This window comes from Mus caroli, unplaced genomic scaffold (assembly GCF_978045245.1).
Source record: "Mus caroli unplaced genomic scaffold, Mus_caroli_1 scaffold_14, whole genome shotgun sequence".
NCBI lineage: Eukaryota > Metazoa > Chordata > Mammalia > Rodentia > Muridae > Mus > Mus caroli.
In genome coordinates, this window is record NW_028227269.1 from 114,808,108 (window position 1) to 114,826,210 (window position 18,103).

The window sequence follows — 18,103 nt, forward strand, 5'->3', positions numbered from 1 at the left end:
TGCCCTCCTTGTTCAGAGCATCACTTGGTGTGTCCCTTGTAGCCTGGTACCCAGAGTACCCGTCATACCGGTCCTCAGAGCATCCACTGCATCAAGCCTTCACATTTGCACGTCTTTAATCCCAGCACTCGGGAGGCAGAGGCAGGCGGATTTCTGAGTTTGAGGCCAGCCTGGTCTACAGAGTGAGTTCCAGGACAGCCAGGGCTACACAGAGAAACCCTGTCTCAAAAACCAAAACCAAAACAAAACAAAAACCAAAAAAATAAAAACAAAACAAAACAAAAAAACAAGAAAACACCTCACTAATGTGGTCACAGGTCAACCTAATTCCTCATTGAGAACCCTTCCCTTCCCTCCCTTCCCAGGTGATTCCACCTTGTGTCAAGTGGACAGTCAAAACTAACCATCACACAGCTGAAAATATCCTGACTAGTTTTTGTTTTTAATTTATTTATTTATTCACTTTACATCCCAAATCAACCCCCCCTCCTCCTCCGAGTACCTCTCACACAGATCCTTCTCCCATTCTTCCCTCTCCTTCCCCTCTGAGAAGACACTCTGGGTATCCACTCCCCAGCCCACCTCCCCACCCTGGCACATCAAGCCCTGTAGTGACTGGCTAGTTTTTATGTGTCATAACAGTCCCCTTTCCCCTGCCTCCTCTCTGTCCTCCTCCTTCCCCACTCCTCCTCCTCTTCCTCCTCCTCCTCCTCCTTTTGTCTGGAAAGAAGACAGGGGAGGGAGACAGAAGGGAGAGTGTGGTACCCAATAGAAGCCCTTCTCCCTAAGGAGACCCCACACACATTCACTTGAATATGGGCTGAAGCCTGGAGATGCAGAATTCTAGGTGACCCCCAGGTAGCATTGTGCATGTGCCAAACAGCTGGCCACAAATCCTCCTGCAATGTTTGCACGTGGCTAAACAGAAAGAACTTGAGTTTGTGGGAACTGCTGTGTTACAAGAGCCCTTCAATGATATCGTGGTCAACCCCAGAGAGAAAATTATCTCAACAAGCAAGCAGGCTGATACGTCTGTTTGAAAGAGTGGTTCAGTGGTTTCTGGTGAAGTATTTTTTGTTTTCTCTTTTCCTTGGACAAAGCATTACCAGAGGAAGCAAATAACAGGCAGAGGTATCACTCCCCAGCAGACTGTACAGTCACCAGGCTTGTACCCCTGTGGCTGGTGGGCACAGGATCTGCTCATCAGCTATATGATGCACGCTGCTTCCTATCACCTCTGTGTATCCGCTCTAAAGTGGGTAGATACCACACTAATGTGTTTCCTCACTAAGAAGACGTCAGAGTAAGATGGCTCAGTGGCTAATGGTGCTTGCTGTCAAGACTAATGCTCTGAGTTCAACCTCAAGGAACCCACATCGTGGAAAGCGAGAACTGACTTCCACAAGTTGTCCTCTGGTACCCACTTGTCTGCCGTGGCATTTGCGTGCATATACAAACACGCAAGCGTGCGTGCGCGCACAGACACACACACACACACACACACACACCACGTAAGTAAATGTAATAAAAACCTTAAAAATGCTATTAGATTGGGATATGGTGGCATATACCTATAATTCCAACTCTCAGGAGACTAAGGCAGGAGGCTTGTGACATTGAGACCAGCCTGAGGCTGGGAGGAGCCCAACGCAGGACACCAGGCCTCTGTAAGCAGGATATCCCAGATGAGCTGTTTCCATTTTTTGATCTACTTAGTCCCAGGAGTCATCAGTGAGCATTCTTGGGCGTCTGCCATTGCCTGCCTCCCCCTCCCCCCCATCAATCACTCAGCATCCTCTTCACTGGACTCAACCCAAAGCAGACACGAGATGCACAGTCATGATTGGGAAGTGCCTAGCTTTCTCTAGAGAAAAAAGCCGTCTTCCAGTACAAACAGCTTCAGCATGCTGCAAAGATGCCTATCAGAAACCAGTTTTCTGCGCATCTAAAGCAGGTTGTGGACAGACTCCAAGGACCTTTGATAATGATGGCTTTAAATTATCTCCTTTTTTTTCCGCACAGATATACAGTGTTCTTTCTGTTTTTTGGGTTTTTTGTTTGTTTGTTTGTTTGTTTGTTTGTTTAAAGTAGAGTGCTCACTAGAGGCAAATCTCTGCTGTCAATGTTTAAAGTGTTTAAAGATTTTTTTATTTTATATGCATGAGTGCTTGTCTGCATGTATGCGTGTACACTATGTGCATGCAAGATGCCTACAGGGTCCAGGCAAGGACATCAGATCCCCTGAGATGGAAATACAGGTGATCATGTAGATGCTAGGAACTGAGTCTAGATCCTCTGTAAGAACAGCAAAGTGCTCTTAACCACTGAGCCATGTCTCCACCTCCACAATGATCCTTTTTAAAAACTGTATTGTGTTTTTAATTAAGCATGGACTGTATGGTTGAAATGGTAACAAGACTAGGATCTCATCTGTAGGAGATGAAGACCTAAAGGTATGAGCATGGGTAGCTCCAAGGCAGGATGAAAGTGTCCCTGTCGCAAGAGATCTGAGTAGAGGAAGTGATGTTCTGCCCAAGGAACCAGGGATTCTGCCCCGAAAAGAAGAAAGGCTTGACTTCTCCTTTACCTGGATCTCCTGGAGCTTTGACAGAGTGTTGTTGTTGTTGTTGTTGTTGTTTCTGCTGCTGCTGTTGTTGTTACTGTTGTTTTGTTTTTTGTTTTTCAGTTGTACATTTTTGGTTTGGTTGACTAGTGAAATGAGATTAAAAAGATGTCTGTCTGCTCAGTTCCCATTCTGAGTCAGAAATGCTTCAGGACTCCTCTCATCAGGGCCTACAGCATAGTATAATATTATGGGCTGTCAGCATCCCATCTGCAGAATTCACTCGTTACAGCTGAAGGTTCACACGTAGTGGCCAACATGCCTTCACATCTGTGCACGCTCTGGACTCCAGAACACCGCTCTTGAGTTTGACACTTGAACACCTTATGTGAGTGGGTGGGTTGTAGGAGCTTGTTTCTTTGCCAGGACAGTCAGTCACTCAGCTAGGTATCCTCTGCTGTGCTGCCATGTTTTCTGGGCCAATAGTGTCCCATGGTGTGAGTGCTACCATCCTATATCTTGGCTGTTAGGAACTAAACATGGGATTCCAACCTACTCATCTCATCTCCTTTGATCTGTACCCAGAGTCAGAGGGCTCATTCTTAGGGTGCACCACTTTTATATTTTGAGAAACTCATCTGCCACTTCATGCCCTGCCCCGAATGCACACAGCTGTAAAGCTCATTTTCTGTTTCTGACCAACACTTGTGCATGTGTGCATGCGTGCGTGTGTAAGGGAATGTGTATGCATATACAAACATAGAGACTAGAGGGCAATACCAACAGCCTTTCTCTGTTTATCCCCACCCACCTTATTTTTTGAGACAGGGTTTCTCACTGAATCTGGACTTTGCCAGTTCAGTCAATGAGTGCCAGAGACTCACCTGTCCCAGACTGCCCAACAGGGGGGTTATAGAAATGTATGTACCCCCCATGCCTGGCTTTTATATGAATGCTAGAGATCTAAACTCAGATCTTCATGCTTGCCCAGTTGGCACTTCACCGGCCCTCCTCATGGTACTGATGCACACTTTTCTGGTGATCTAGTTGAGTGTCTTTTCTCACCCGTTGGACATTTTCACATCCTAGAGATGATGTTAGAGTCTGAACTCCTTGCCCATCTTCAGTTGCGTTGGTTTTCCTCTGCCAGTTAAATTTGTAGTCATTCTAAATGACTCTGAGGAGACGCAGGGTTTCTTTTCATCTGCTTTAGTTGACTTTGAATGGAATTTGAACAGAACTGACATTTTTTTTTCAGCACTAGTGGACAGTTATGACAGTGCAGCGATATACCCATAAGTGTACTCATTTGCTTGACCTCCTATGACAAAGAAACACAATCTGGTTGGATTAAAATATCTAAAACACTCTCCCACAATTGTATAGGCCAAAGTTGGGAACCCAAACATGGGCAAGACTGTGATCTCCTTCTTATAATTCCTTGTAGCTCCAGGCATACTTTGGCTTCCAGCTTCTAGCCTCACCCAACTTCCTTTGGCTATATCGGCCACTATCTGCTGTCTCCCTTTCTATAAGGGAGCTATCCTGGGGAATTAGGAAGGGCTTTCCTCTGGCAGGGCCTCATCTATTCTGTATTTCAATAGCAATCTTGTCTTCAAACAGGGTGGCAGGTACAAGATCTAGGGCTCCAATGTGACTTTTGGGAAAAACACAGTTCAACCCACAGTGAAGAACAATAGAGTTCTAGGTCACAATGGGTTTTTCATGTCAGTTGGGTTAAATAACAACCAAAGAGTGCATTTCATGTTGTGTAGATAATGCTCTAAATGACTTCCTTTGACTCTCCATTTGTTTGTTGCTGAGCAAATCTAACAGAGATCCCTCTGCAAGGTAGCTGAACCAAGTGTCCTTGGAAGTTTCTACACCTCTGGTAGATAGGACATGACCCAGCATCAGTTTGATAAGTTTTGCTTCTGCCAAGATCCACTGGATGTCATTTGTCTGTGGCACAGAAAGAAGTTTTAAAAGCAGTCTCCAGGACCTTGGTGCCCAAACATGCAGGATGACACTGCTCAGATCATCCTATGGCTTTAAGGCAGGTTCCAAGGGGAGACACTGCATTTGAGACAAATGCGCACAAGATGGGGCACCCCCAACTCTTTCCTAGCCCACAGGCTGAAGTCTCTATCTGGGATCCAGAACCAAAGGTTCCATCCCTTTTCATCCACTCTAGCAGATTTGCCTCCATCTTGCTGGTGGAGGGTCCTGCTCACTGCTTGGGAACGGTGACCCACTGTGACTCTGCAAGCAGAGGGAGTCATCGGTGGGACTGCAGACACCAGGACCTAACACAACCCTTGCCTATTGCTCGGGACTCCCTGCCTTGTCAGAGGTCTCTACCCACAAATGCCTCACACCTGTGTTAGATAGCGGAGGAAAAGACCAGGAATGTGAATGTTCTACTCTCGGATACTCAAACAGATGAAAGTCTCAGAAACATGAGAAATATTGATTCATGGTTTACAGAAACTTGCCAAGATGAATAAATGTGGAGAGATTGAAATTGACTTGACTGAACTCTTATAGCACCCCACATTCTAACCCAAAATCTGAGTTAAAATCACCAGCCAGACAATGTCAATGAAGACTGGAGGTGGGCAGCAAGGGCCCTGGTTTCCTGCCTCGGAAGGGACACGAGAAAATGTCATCAGACTTTACAAGCAGCTTGTGCCCAGCCAGGCTGCGATCTATCTGATTTAGAAAATTCCCTCTTTGCCTTTATACATACTGACCTAAAAAGAAATATTATCCCCTAGGGTGCCTTTGAGATTGTTTGTTTAAATTAAGTTTCATTTGGATTTAATCTTAACCAAATCTTCAGAGAGCCAGGCAGGCGCCCTGGAAGGAAGCACTGTGTGCGAGCGAACCAATCAGAGAGGCTATAGAACCTGGAGGACCCCTCTGCAAACGAAGGGCTCGGTAATGTCACACGCGGGCAGCGCAGGCAGTGTACTAGATGATGGTTTATGGTCTAGATCATTGTATTTTTATTACACTCATAAAATCTGTGTTTCTCCTCATTTTCGTAATGGCTTCAATGAGCGCCTCCGCTTTCCAAAGGCACAGTAAATCGTTCCGTGATGGGAGCCCTGATTTGGTGGAGCAGGTTGAAAGCTTACAGTAGGAGACATACTCAGGATTCTCATCTTACCGGACTGGCACTGGGGCAAAACGAAGTGTGTGGGCTCAAGTGTGATTCATACTTATTTGCGGGCTTTTTCGTAAATACTTCAGGAGGTTTCCATTAAATTCCAATATAAATGATACACAGGGAGATGCCTTAAGAGTATTGACTCTTTCAATCCCACAGGAATATAAATCAATACAGAAGGAGGAAAACATGCGCACACGTCTGACTTTTAAAATGTAATTTAATGGAGGAATCTAATAACCTGGATGGTGTTGAGAAAGCATTTTCTGTGTGACATGCGTGTGCTCCTTAAATAACAAGATCTTAATCAGATTTTTACATCTGCATTTAAAAGAAATAGAAGCTCCCTGGGATACCAATTTTACACCTAAACGAAGGTGCTTGTAGATACTTCTGTGATGTTAATTCAGGACATGGCTGGGAAATCGGAAATGAGAGTGTTCTTCATCCTGTACTGTACTGTGCTATGTCGACAGAAGTCTACACATGCCATGCCTGAGTAGCACCCTCATAAACACCTGCAACACTGAACACAAAGGTTTGCATCTCAAAGTAAAAGGTTGTGTTTACAAAGACGGTGATTGAGGGGCCTTTCCCCAGAACGAGCATGTGTGCTGTGTGTGTGTGTGTGTGTGTGTGTGTGTGTTCATTGTGGCTTAGATGTGGCTCCTGTAAGTTATTAACTAAGTTTTGGATTGTTGTCATCTGAATGGTACACAATGTTTGGGCAGACTCTGTGCTGCTCTGTGAATAAAGGCTTCCTCGGAGCCCACTTCTGATAGGATAGCTAGCTCCCTGATGACCATGTGGACCAGCATGACCATCAAGCAAACAAACAAACAAACAAATCAGTGGCAACTGCCTTTAGTCTGCTTGCAGAACAGAGTGTTTTTCACCAGGCTCATCCAGCCTGAACCAGTTTTGTATTGTATTCTAGAAAGTTTCTTTTCTAGACCAAAAGTTGCCAGGCATGATGATACACTCCTCGAATCCTAACACTCAGGAGGCGGAGGCAGACAGATCTCTGTGAGTTTGAGACCAGCCTGGCCTACATAGCGAGTTCTAGGCCACACAATGAGACTCTGCCTCAAACAATAAAGTTGAGAAGCAACAGCCAAGGAATATCTGGGTTGAGAGCAAAACTCATTGAGTGCTTTTTAAAAATTATCTCATGGAACCTATAGAACATTGAGATAATGTATTCAGAGGGCTGAAGCAGCTGCAGTGTGCAGGATCTAAGGAGAGAGAAGTAAGTTCCTCATGAGTGGGATATTGGAGACTGTCTTTGACGGTAGTAACCACAAGTTGTATCACCTGCAGATGGTGTGGGAAAGCGGCTGTGCCGTCATTGTCATGCTGACACCCCTCTCGGAGAACGGCGTCCGGCAGTGCCATCACTACTGGCCCGATGAAGGCTCCAACCTCTACCATGTCTACGAGGTACCAGGACCGGGTGCCTACTCAGGGGCGTGACAAGAAGCATATATCTCTAGTCCTCATCCACAACCCAACCTGTGGGGCTAGGACATCCCCAGGGAGGGCTGTCAGCACGTTGACATCAGAGGGATCCAGGTGTTCTACAGCCAAGAGACCCAAGGCCTTACACTGCAACCTAGTTAGGGATAAACTCAAGAATAAATGCAGGCATTCCATATCACAATTGTATTAAGTCTCAAGGCTGATAAGAAGAAAAAAAATGTCTGTCATGCAAAGATGGCCCAGGCTTCAAATAACAAGTATTCAAGCGAGGTCCATTTTCACAGAGAATGCTGCCCATATTCTAGTGGCTGGTGGGTTTTCTTGCCTGAGACATGGGTCTGTAGTATTTGACCTTCCTGTAAGGGGCAGATTTCCCTTGCTGGGTTTCCTACACATACCAGATGAATGCAATAACTGTGGTGTTTAAGCTAGGAAGAACTCACATGGGGAGCATGTTAGAGGTGTCACAGGAGCCCTAACAGAGTATCACTGGGAAGCCATAGTCTCTAACCTTGGGAGTTACAGGACTCCTCAGAATCTGCTGAGTCTTATGTCCCCTGATCTAAACTAGGCACCAGCTAAACTCAGAAGGGGACCTTGGGGCAAAGCAGACCTCATCTGTCTGTCTCCTCGCCATAGTCTCCTCTCTCCCCAAACACAATGCTATACTCTGCAGTCTTGGGCTCACGAGCTTTGCTAATCTGTCCCTACCAGGTCAATCTAGTCTCTGAGCACATATGGTGCCAGGATTTCCTGGTGAGAAGCTTTTACCTGAAGAACCTGCAGACCAACGAGACTCGCACGGTGACCCAGTTCCACTTCCTGAGTTGGTATGACCAGGGAGTCCCTTCCTCCACGAGGTCACTCCTGGATTTCCGCAGGTAAAACAAAGAGCATGCTGCAAACTGTAGCGACTAGAGTGTGTGGGCTGGGCCAGGTCTCTCAGGTTTTGAGATGCTGCCTCCAATGCAACAACTGGGCAGGAAGAGGAAGGGAGAGAGGGAAGGGTGTGTGTAGTTAGTGCCCCTGTTCCGTATGAGTGACTGTCCATCAGTCCATCAGATAAAGGTGAGGCAGCAGGCATCTTAGAGCTCTGCAGGTCTAAGCATAATTTAATAAGATTCTGAAACCCACCTAAGACTTTTATCCCATACAGTTTAGTAAAGTCAGATTTTTTTTTTTTAATTTGGCGACTCATCTTCCAGCCAGGCTAAGGAAATTTTGCCAGGGAAAGGCCAGGTTCTAGAATAGAGAGTCTTGTATAGAAGCCTAAATATATGGAGCACATGAATGTGTTTAGTGCAGTTTTGAAAGTGACAGTCTTTTTAATGCATTGGATTTTTTGTTTGTTTATTTGTTGCTCCAAATCAGCCAGCCATCAAAAAAAAAAAAATGTCTCCTTTCAAAGTGTCTTTATTGAGCTGTTGAGATGAATGCTAGACTTTCTTACAGGAAGATATTGACGGTGTAAAACAAAGAAAACTATGAGGTAGATGAGCTGTTTGCCCATCACACTCATGATAGATAGGTCAGTGCCGCCCAAAGTGGTAATAAGTGCAGAGACATCTTATCCATGCCAGTGTCAAGTTCTGTGTCTCACATGTAGATAACTGGAAGCCCACCTGCTCGTTCACCTGCCCTGCAGATTCTCAGACAAGGAATTAGGGAGCCAGGGCATGGCGTTTTACAAACTGTTGTATCACCAGATGATATGACAGTCTCCAAAAGTGTTGAGATAGAAACGGAGCCAAGATGGGCCTGGGCTGCTTAAATTCTCATCTTACAAATTCTGAAGCTTAACAGGATGCTACTTCTAGTCTACACTGAAAAGAATATTTGCAGACGGGGTCTCCCTATGTAGCCTCTGGCTGTCCTGGAACTCACAGAGCTCTGCCTGCCTCTGCTTTTCAAGTGCTGGGAATAAAATTTCTTTGTCTGAATGAGACATTCTTTGAAAAGAAATTTCATGAAAGAGTTTAAGGAAAGATGGGAATTTGGTACCAAGGCCAGTGGCTCCTGCCCAGTTGTCACCTCCCCATAGGAGCATTCAGAAACCCGAGAATATCGGAGAAACAGCCACAGCGCCTTCCTTCCTACCCCAATTCCCTAAGCCACCAGACCCTTCCCAGTACAGACGGCCTGAAGATACACATAGGAAGTCTCATACACATAGGAAGTCTTTTGCTCATGACTGGCAAAGTGGATGCAGCTATGCAGATGGCTGTCCATCTCACTACCCGTCTCTTAAGCGCATCCAAGGGGTTTGCACATATATGTGTATAGGCCCGTGTCTGTATTCATATATGGAATGGAACATACCCATATCCAGCCCTCAAGGTTCATGACACATCATGGAGAAAATCTGAACGCCCAAGTCTCCCCAACTCCAGAGTCTGAGGTTACATGTTCCAAGGTTTATGTAACATCATATATTAAACAGACTTTGAGCCCCCGTGTTGCAGGCTTCAGTGGGGGAGAAAGCTGCTCTTGAAGCTTTGTGCAGGACCCAGCAGCTCACTTGAGGACCCTTTTACCCTTTCTTTATCCTGGATAGTTGGCACAAATGACCATACTCTCTGGATACCCTGACTTAGAAATAAAGTTGCCAGTGTCAGCTAGATGGATAGGAAGCCACCTCTGTGGACCCCACCTTGTTCAGGGGAGGGGGTTCTAGTCTTGGAACAATAGCCTAGTGTTCTCAGCAGGCCTGGAGTGTGTGTCAGGCACCCAAGATGTGTAATTAACTGTTGCTGGAGCCCAGGGGGCACACATTTACACTTTAAAGAGAAACTGCTAAGAGATAATTAGAGTCACATGTGAGGGCTTGGCTCTACAAACCTCTCTTCTCTCCCCAGTCTCCGTGTTCTCTCTCCCTCCCTCCTTCCCTCCCTCCCTCTTCTCCTCTCTGCACCTCTTGCTGTGTTCCATGCATCCACTAACGCTGCTCACTGTCAAACCGACAAACCCTTACTTTGCCAGCTACTTAGCGGTGGCCGGTGTCATTTTTGTGACGTTGCAGCTAGTAATATGAGCCCAGTTGCATAGTCACAAAAGTGATCATTGGAAACTGTGACTGCAGCAGGGACATGGGGGCCCCTCTCTGAGCCTCTAACGACCTCACCTGACTTTGCTTGCTGTTCGTTTGCATGGCGACTCACTCAGTGACCAAAGGGTTGGTTTGTATTGCTAACGGTTCCTTCTTGGGGCGATCCTCCTGCAAAAGTCCACATAGTATCCATTTCTGCTCAGTGTCGGAGACCTCGCTTGCTGGTAACCTGTCTAAGAGAAAAAACAAAAAACAAAAAACAACAACAAAAAAAACAAAAACAAAAAACCAAAAAACGAGACAACCGTCTATTGCTCATCTACATGAACAACCAGCCCTTGCATCTCAGGTCCTCGGATGAACACACGGGCTCTCTGTGGGATGGTTTTGCTTTTCTATCTGTGGGTATTTCACACTGTAATAACCTGTGGTTCCTTGTTAATAAAGTTCTAAGCTATAACACCACAAGAATTTCCATCCACTGTGTCTCCCACCCAGCCCGGGGTTGCATGTAAATATGTCTGGCACAGGGTGGGGTCTGGGGTGGGTATGAACATTTCAGTGAGATCTTGCAAAGGCCTCTTGGGGCAGCCAATCCAGAGAAAACACATCTTAAGCCTCCTGTAGAGGAAGATAGGACCATAGGAGTGGAGATTTGGATGGCAGCCACTTAGCCTGGGTCACACTCCTACCTAGAGAGATCGTGAGTACATTTTGCCACCACGGATGTGGGAGTTAACAGTGCTCTGCTTTACAGATCCCTTTTCTTACGGTGCATCTTCTATTCTTGCTCCCATCCGGAGAGCAGCACGGAGTAAACCTGCTGGTAACTAGCCATCTGTGGGTATGCAGACAGTTTCCCGACCCACAGTAGCTAAGCATACAGTGTGGCCAGGAGTTAGAGGCATGGGTCTGTGGTTGTTCCTGTTAACAGGGGAACTCTGCAGAAAAAGAAAGCTTTTGAGAGGAAAGCCACCCAGTGGGCCTGGCCCCTGGTCTCACAGAGCTTTGTGCCTGCCAGGCAAGGGCTCCATCACTGCCACACCTCAACCCTGGGCACAGGCTCTAGTTTCACGCTCAGTGTTTAGCACTTCTGTGTGTCCAAGCTGGAACCCAGTGGGGAACAGGAAACTTTAGCAGGAGAGCCAAGTGGATCTGCTTTCTAACCTGGTTATTTTTCGGTATCCTGATATGTGGGCTCTGTTGAGAGGGAGTTTGTCTCTGGTTTCTCGCCTCCTCCCTCGCCTGCACCTCACACCGGTGACCACAAAAGGCTCTCTCAGAAAGGACCAAGAGAGAGCATACTTGTTTTGCCCTCATAGTTCTGAGAACTCCCCCTTTTTGGAGCCTCGGTGGTGGGTGGTCCAGAGGCTCTAAGATGGTGAAGGTTTTTTACAGATTATATAGACAGAGCTGCCAGAGACCAAGTGCAGCTGAAAACAGCTTTGAACATGACCTGTCTGTAGGGGAGCATATCTTATCCAGGCTCTGCATCTGCTCTTCAATTCCCATTTGCTAGTTCCGTCGTGGGGGAAGGGGAACTCAGACTTCTATCAGAAGTAGCTGAGTCTAGTAACACTGCAGTAGAAGTCAAATTAAAAAAAAAAAAGGGGAAAAAGAAAAGAAAAGCTTTCTGATATTAGGCTGCCTGATTCTAAATTATCTCCTCAGTGCATGGGCTATAGGACACAGGCTACTGCCCCCTGGCCCTGGTCCTCTCTGCTTGGAGGCTTGCAGCCACAGCTGATTGATTTCCACTCTCCACACACTGTCACCCTGCTTGGGCGGCAAAGAAACGTGACATAATCCCATTTCTTGTTCAAGGGGAAACTTTTATTTTTATTGTGTTGTCAATTTTTTTCTCCCTAATTTGAGTCTCATGGTAGGAGGTCACACAGCACATTCTAGAGTATTCACACTCATCACACTTTTTTTTCCCCCTTCCAGCAAACTCAGATCCTGTTCTTGCTTTTCTTGATAAGAATATTTTACTGAGAACTTTAATGTGCTTTGAAAACTTCTTTAGTTTCACTGAATTTAAAGAGTAATGCTTGGACATTGTACTATGAATGAAAAACAAGCCCTCTGGTTGAGATACGATTTGGTGGACAATACCTTCCATATCTCATGGATAGTACTACGGGTCCAAACTTGAACAGTGAAATTATTTTTTAAAACGCCCCCAATTTAGAAAAATAGAAAAGACCATCTTGAGTTCCTTAGAGTGTTCCTCAATATTTACATACTTGGTCTCAAGTGAGAAGATAAGATAGGATCTTTAGGGTGTTGTTTTTAGATATAATAATGTCATATTTCAGTGTGGTAAATAGACTATAAGACTTTTGAACACACAGGACAAAACTCAGAGTGTCCCAACAGGAGCCCAGTCACTGGAGCCATACACAAGGTCACATGAAGAGGGAAGAGAGAAAGCCTGGAGGGTGAGGCCAGGAGGTACAGGCCTGGCTCCTGCACCTGTGTCCCAAAGCCTAGAGCTCACAGTGGTAAAGGGAGAAAAACACTCACTCTGGATGTCTAAGATGTGTTTTTAAAGCTCGTTAACTGAGTTGCCATTGAAAGGAGAAACAGACCATTGAGCTAGATATGTAAATCCCCGTTCTCTGTGTCTTCAGGACTCAGTGCTGCGGCTTGCTGGAGTTTGGATGGCAGAGTCAGCATGATGTCACTATAACTTTTATCTCTCTTTATTTCAGAAAAGTGAACAAATGCTACCGAGGCCGCTCTTGTCCGATCATTGTCCATTGCAGGCAAGTATAACTCAACATGGATTACATTTTGCTGTTTCAAAACGTAACAGATACCATGACAGTGCAGGCTGAGCTCTCTGGCTGACTGGCGAATGTATCTAGCTGGTTTCTCTAAGGGAAACCACAGATATAAACTTAATTTGCCATTCTGTTTGGCTAGAGGAAGCTGTGAATCTTTTTGCCTTTGCACATGGACTACATAGTACCACGGGCTGTCTTCTACTTCCAAATGACCACACACACATGCCTTATTTTTTCTTAAACCCTCTTGATGCTACAAAAAATTGAGGACCACAGGTTCAGGCATGTGACTTTATCCCAGTCACAAGATGACGAATGCCTGGAGATACATTAGGAACAGTCTGTAAAGACAGAGCTGCCACCAACACTCTGCTCATAGTGGCCGAGGCCAAAGTCATACCAGTGAGAGCTCAGAGGACATTCAGCCCATCAGCTCTGTCTCTACGGACTCCATACTCAACAGTTCATGGTGAAGAATTTATACTCTGTTTTTCTAGAGCTGTCTCATAGAACATGCCTTTCTGCCCGGAATGAAAAGAAGATCTGATCCTAAAGGTCAAGCAGCACGTGTGTGTGTGTGTGTGTGTGTGTGTGTGTGTGTGTGTGCGTACCTGTGCACATCTGTGCAAAACCTGCAAATGATTCTGCCTTTGAGCAGGGTGTGAAAATAGCCTATGGCTTCCTGTCTCACAAAACAAAGTAAAGCAAAGCATCTTTCACCTGTAAATGTTCTAAGACAAGCTGCAGATTGTTGGAAGATTTGCATCGTATTTCTTAAAATATTCTGAATCTGTGCCACTTGCAGAAGTGAGCCGCGTCAGGCTCTAGGATGTCAGCAGCTCCTTGTCACAGCACGGGGGATCCTGAAAGCCCACATGCAAGTGAAAGTACAGTGTGAAGCGTCCCTCAGTGTGAAACATCCCTCCTGCCAGCTCACAGCATTTGGGGCAAAGCTGTGAACGCTGAGGCAAGGGCTCTCCACTTGAGAAGGATGACTGAGGGCCTTCCTGAACCCCCTGGGAGCCACAGCGCTAAGTCTTCCTTAGACGCTTCCCCTTAAAGTTGCAGCTGATTTGCCAAAAGTCTACATGTGAAGCATCCTCCGTTTAGGAGAGGCAAGGTGTATGAAGACAAACCCCCGTGATGGAAGCCCATGCTGAAAACTCACAAGACGCCACTGTAACATCTACATGGGATCTACATCTCATGAGAGAAGATGATGCTAGGCCACTGTTCCCACAGAAAGGCATTCTCCTTCTCTTTCCACTTACAACCGTGAAGACACGATTCAAAACATGATTTCCACATCATGATCTTTCAAGACGTGACCCTTAAGACTCTGGTCCCAGTGGCAAACATCCCAGTTATAGCTGGTGGTGGGAGGGAACATGAGAGGATGGTGCTTTCTGAAGAACCCAATCTGAGATGAATGAAAGGTACCCTTCTTCCTCAGAAGGGAGGGCATCTGGAAAGGCGAGCCATGTATTTGGTAGGAGTGGGGTGGGCGCCCTGCTCTACCACCCAGCCTTCTCCACCTGGCCACCTGCTGGCTTGGAGTCACAGAATAATATCAGGGATGGTAGAAGGCAGATGCTATCTACTTCCGGCACCACAAGCTTCTCTTCATATTTTTTCCCCTGACAAAATGGGCCACATCTCAGAGTAAAGGGTGGGTGAGGAGAAGCATCATTCTGAGAGAAACGTTCCTGGCCCCCCTTCTTCCTGACTGTGTGTATTCTTTGCCCTCTCTCCCTCTAACATGCTGTCTCCCTTCCTCTCCCAGCCCCACTTGAGAATGAGGAAGGACTTGGCTGCTGGCTTTGCTGAGCCTGCTCACACAAGGGTAGGCAGCCTTTCACTCTCTCTCCTTCTGTTGACAGTGACGGCGCTGGCAGGAGTGGAACCTACGTCCTGATTGACATGGTTCTCAATAAGATGGCCAAAGGTGAGAGAGGGATGGTGTTGCTATAGCAACATGGGGAGCACTCTCCACAGGCGGCCTTGGAGAGAATTAGCCTATTGCTGTCCCTTTCCTGAGTCAAGTGGTGTTGAGGCTGTCTGTGGCAAGTGTGCTTATTTTTGAGATTCGTTCTTTATTTTAGGTGGAACCAGCACCCATAGTGTGTCTGCGATAAGGGTCTGCCCCTTGCAGCTTGATGCAGTGTGAGGAGGCCAGAGGGCAGCCTTGGACCTTCAAACCCTGTTGTAGGTCAGCACATCCAAAACCAGTAAACCAGCTGTTTACTGTTTTTGCAAGGTGTGATTCAGACTTCTTGGCACAACAGGTTCTAATACCACCAGTATGCAGACTTGGTTTAGAGGGGTGGCACCTAAGAACAGGTTTTAATACACCAGTGTGTGTGTATGTGTGTGTGTGTCCCAGCCTCACACAGGCTAAGTAAGCCCTGTGCTTCTGAGCCACATCCTGACCCCTCACAAGTCCTCTTAACACCCTCCTTAAGACTCAAAATGGGTTGCAGGCCTAGGATATGGGTCCTAGGACTAGACTAGAGCCTGTCCCTCAAGAGGACTTCAGGCATTCCTGTGCTGGGTTTTGAACATTCCAACCCAATACTTGGCCCACAATAAGACTTTCTATATCTATAATGACCAAGCAGTTGTCCTGTGGAATTCAGACCATTGAGGGAAAGGAAGCCAGGGATAAAGTTAAAGGAGCAGGCTCCATCACTCCTGGGGACCTGCACCCTGAGAACCCCAGGCAGAGCTGCTGGGAAGGCCCAGCACCTGCCTGCCTGCCTTCACCTTGTCCCTCCTGACTGACTCATTCTATAGGTCTAGGAAGCACAGATCTGGGTAATAGTCTTCCTCGTCTGTGAACCCTTGAGCCTGCTAAGCTGCCCTGGAGTCACTTGAGCCACTCCCCCTCCCCCCTAACCGACCCCAGGCTCTGGCTTCCCCTGCTGCTCCCTGAGCCCCCTCTGCCCCCCAAGCTACTTGCAGGAATATGCATAGACAAAAGCCAAGCACAAAGCAAAGGCCCTGTCACTTGCTCACAGCTTTTAGTGATGTTGTTTGGCAGAGCGTCTTAACACAACCTTAACATTTTTTCTTACAAATTTCTGTCTCCTTATCTATGAATGCTGCTCTGGCTCATTGGAAACATCTTTTCTCTTTGCGAATGTGCAGTCGCTGATGCCTGGTGCGGGTGGTAGCAATCAACAGGACTCACATACTTCTCTTATCGCCCATCCTGTATTTGCTCTCATGAACATAATATTTTCCTTTTGTTACACCAAAATTCCCTCAGAATGATACAGACAATTTTAGCTAGATGTTTTCTTTCATGGCTATGCTTGCAGGGTGCTATAAAAAGCTCTTTGGCAAACATTTATTTCATGCAAAAAGATGGCAAACAGCAGGGTGAGCTCTTAAGGTACCAGCCAGCGTTGGGCCCTAGTGGGGAACACTGGGTTGGCGTGATCTGGCATGGGGTTTTAGTGACTCCATTCACCTCCTAGAGAAAGAAGCAAGGGCAGTCAGTTGGTCAGGCCCAGGGGGTGGGCTAACTGTCGTCAGTCGGCCTAGGCCTGCCATTTGCTAGGACCATTCTACCATGTAATATCAGATTCCATTTAAAGTGTGGGCTCTGTGCTCACAATGCAAGATCATCCATGTGGAACTGGTCGGAGCCAGCAGGCTCCCTGTTCTCTAGAATCCATCACCAAAACTGACCTGCTTCCCTTCCCCAGGGGTCTGCAGTGTGAAATCCCCTGACCTGGGGCCCGGCTGGGGTCTCAAGAGAGATCAAAGGGCAGGCGGCTCCTCACAGACTGAGGTGGGCCTTTCCCAGGCCGCCACCCCTAGAGGCCGCTGGGGTTTTGTCCTGGGCGGCTGGGGTGCCTTTGTTTGGCCTGAGAAGCTGGAGGCCCATGTTGCCAACCCAGCGTTCATCAAATGATCAGAGGCCCAAAGACCTGGACTGTAGCCTTTCTTCCCAGTTCCCTTTCTTAAAATAAATGAATTGCAGGACCAGCAAAAAAAAAAAAAAAAAAAAAAAAAAGCCTTTGCAAAGCTGGCCTGTGCAGCCGAGGCGGTGCCGTCCTCAGAGTCCTCCGCCCTGTGCGCCCAGCTGCACCCAGCGGCTCTCATTCACGCAGCCTTTCAGGGATTAAGGTCCTCAGGCCTAGCACAAGGGCTAGAAGAATAGAGCTGGAATAATTTAAGTTCTTTCCGCGCTGTCTGGTTTGTTAGCAAGTAGACAATGATGCACTTGGAAATCAAAGTAAATGGACCCCCGCGCTGGAAGGGCCAAGCTGCACATAGGTAATAGGGTCTGGAGATCACAGATGTTTGTTGTTTGGTGCAGCAAATGCATCTTCTACTGGGAAGAGATGCATGGGCCTCTCCCGCTGAAGTGTTTGGCTCTCACCGGGCCCCGCGTGCCTGCGTTTCCACCCGTGCTGCTGCTGCTGCCTTGTGCTTTCTGCATTTCTGTTCAGCCTTAGCATCCCCTTACTCGGGGCTTCTTCCTATTTCCTTATAAAGTTTGAAAGACCCAAGCTTCCATGGCTGAGTCACCACAGCACCCGGACCCATAGAGCTCTGGCATTAAGGATCACTCAGGCAGGGCCAACACAGGCACACAGTGCAGGACTGCAGGGCTTTGGCAACATTCCTAGAAGGAGTTTGGAAGAGGAAAGGGTCCCTTGGCCTCCACACAAGGCACAGACCTGCTTTGAATAGAGACCATCAGCCAGATCTCCCTGAGCCGGGGCCTTGCTGCTCTAGTACAGAGCAAGGCAGGTGCTTCTGATTGGTCAGCGACAGGCTGGAAACTGCACCTTCCAGTGTGGTTCTCCGACCTCCATGTCCTGCACAAGCGTGCATTAGAATAGGCTTACACTAGCACACACTGCTGGGCTGTGAGGTCAGCCAGTGTGGATGGGGATAACTGGCTATGCAGAACCAGGCTCCTCCTCCACAACCATCTCTCCACCCATTGTCACTACTTCCAGGGTGCCCTCTTTTATAAGATGTGCAGTTTGTGACTGGCCTGAGTATCTCATGCCTGGGGAAGCCTAGTCTGTTCACCC

At 47.1% G+C, this 18,103-nt stretch overlaps 1 protein-coding gene across 1 annotated transcript in view; it reads left to right on the forward strand.

The window, feature by feature from the left end:
• The window catches only part of Ptprn2 (protein tyrosine phosphatase receptor type N2), an 808,594-nt gene that overhangs the window by 770,555 nt on the left and 19,936 nt on the right, over nt 1–18,103 (forward strand). Inside the window, exons 18-21 of the mRNA XM_021179074.3 lie at nt 7,056–7,175; nt 7,929–8,095; nt 12,975–13,028; nt 14,930–14,994. Of these exons, the coding sequence (XP_021034733.1) occupies nt 7,056–7,175; nt 7,929–8,095; nt 12,975–13,028; nt 14,930–14,994 (406 nt within the window). The remainder of the gene's footprint in view (nt 1–7,055; nt 7,176–7,928; nt 8,096–12,974; nt 13,029–14,929; nt 14,995–18,103) is intronic.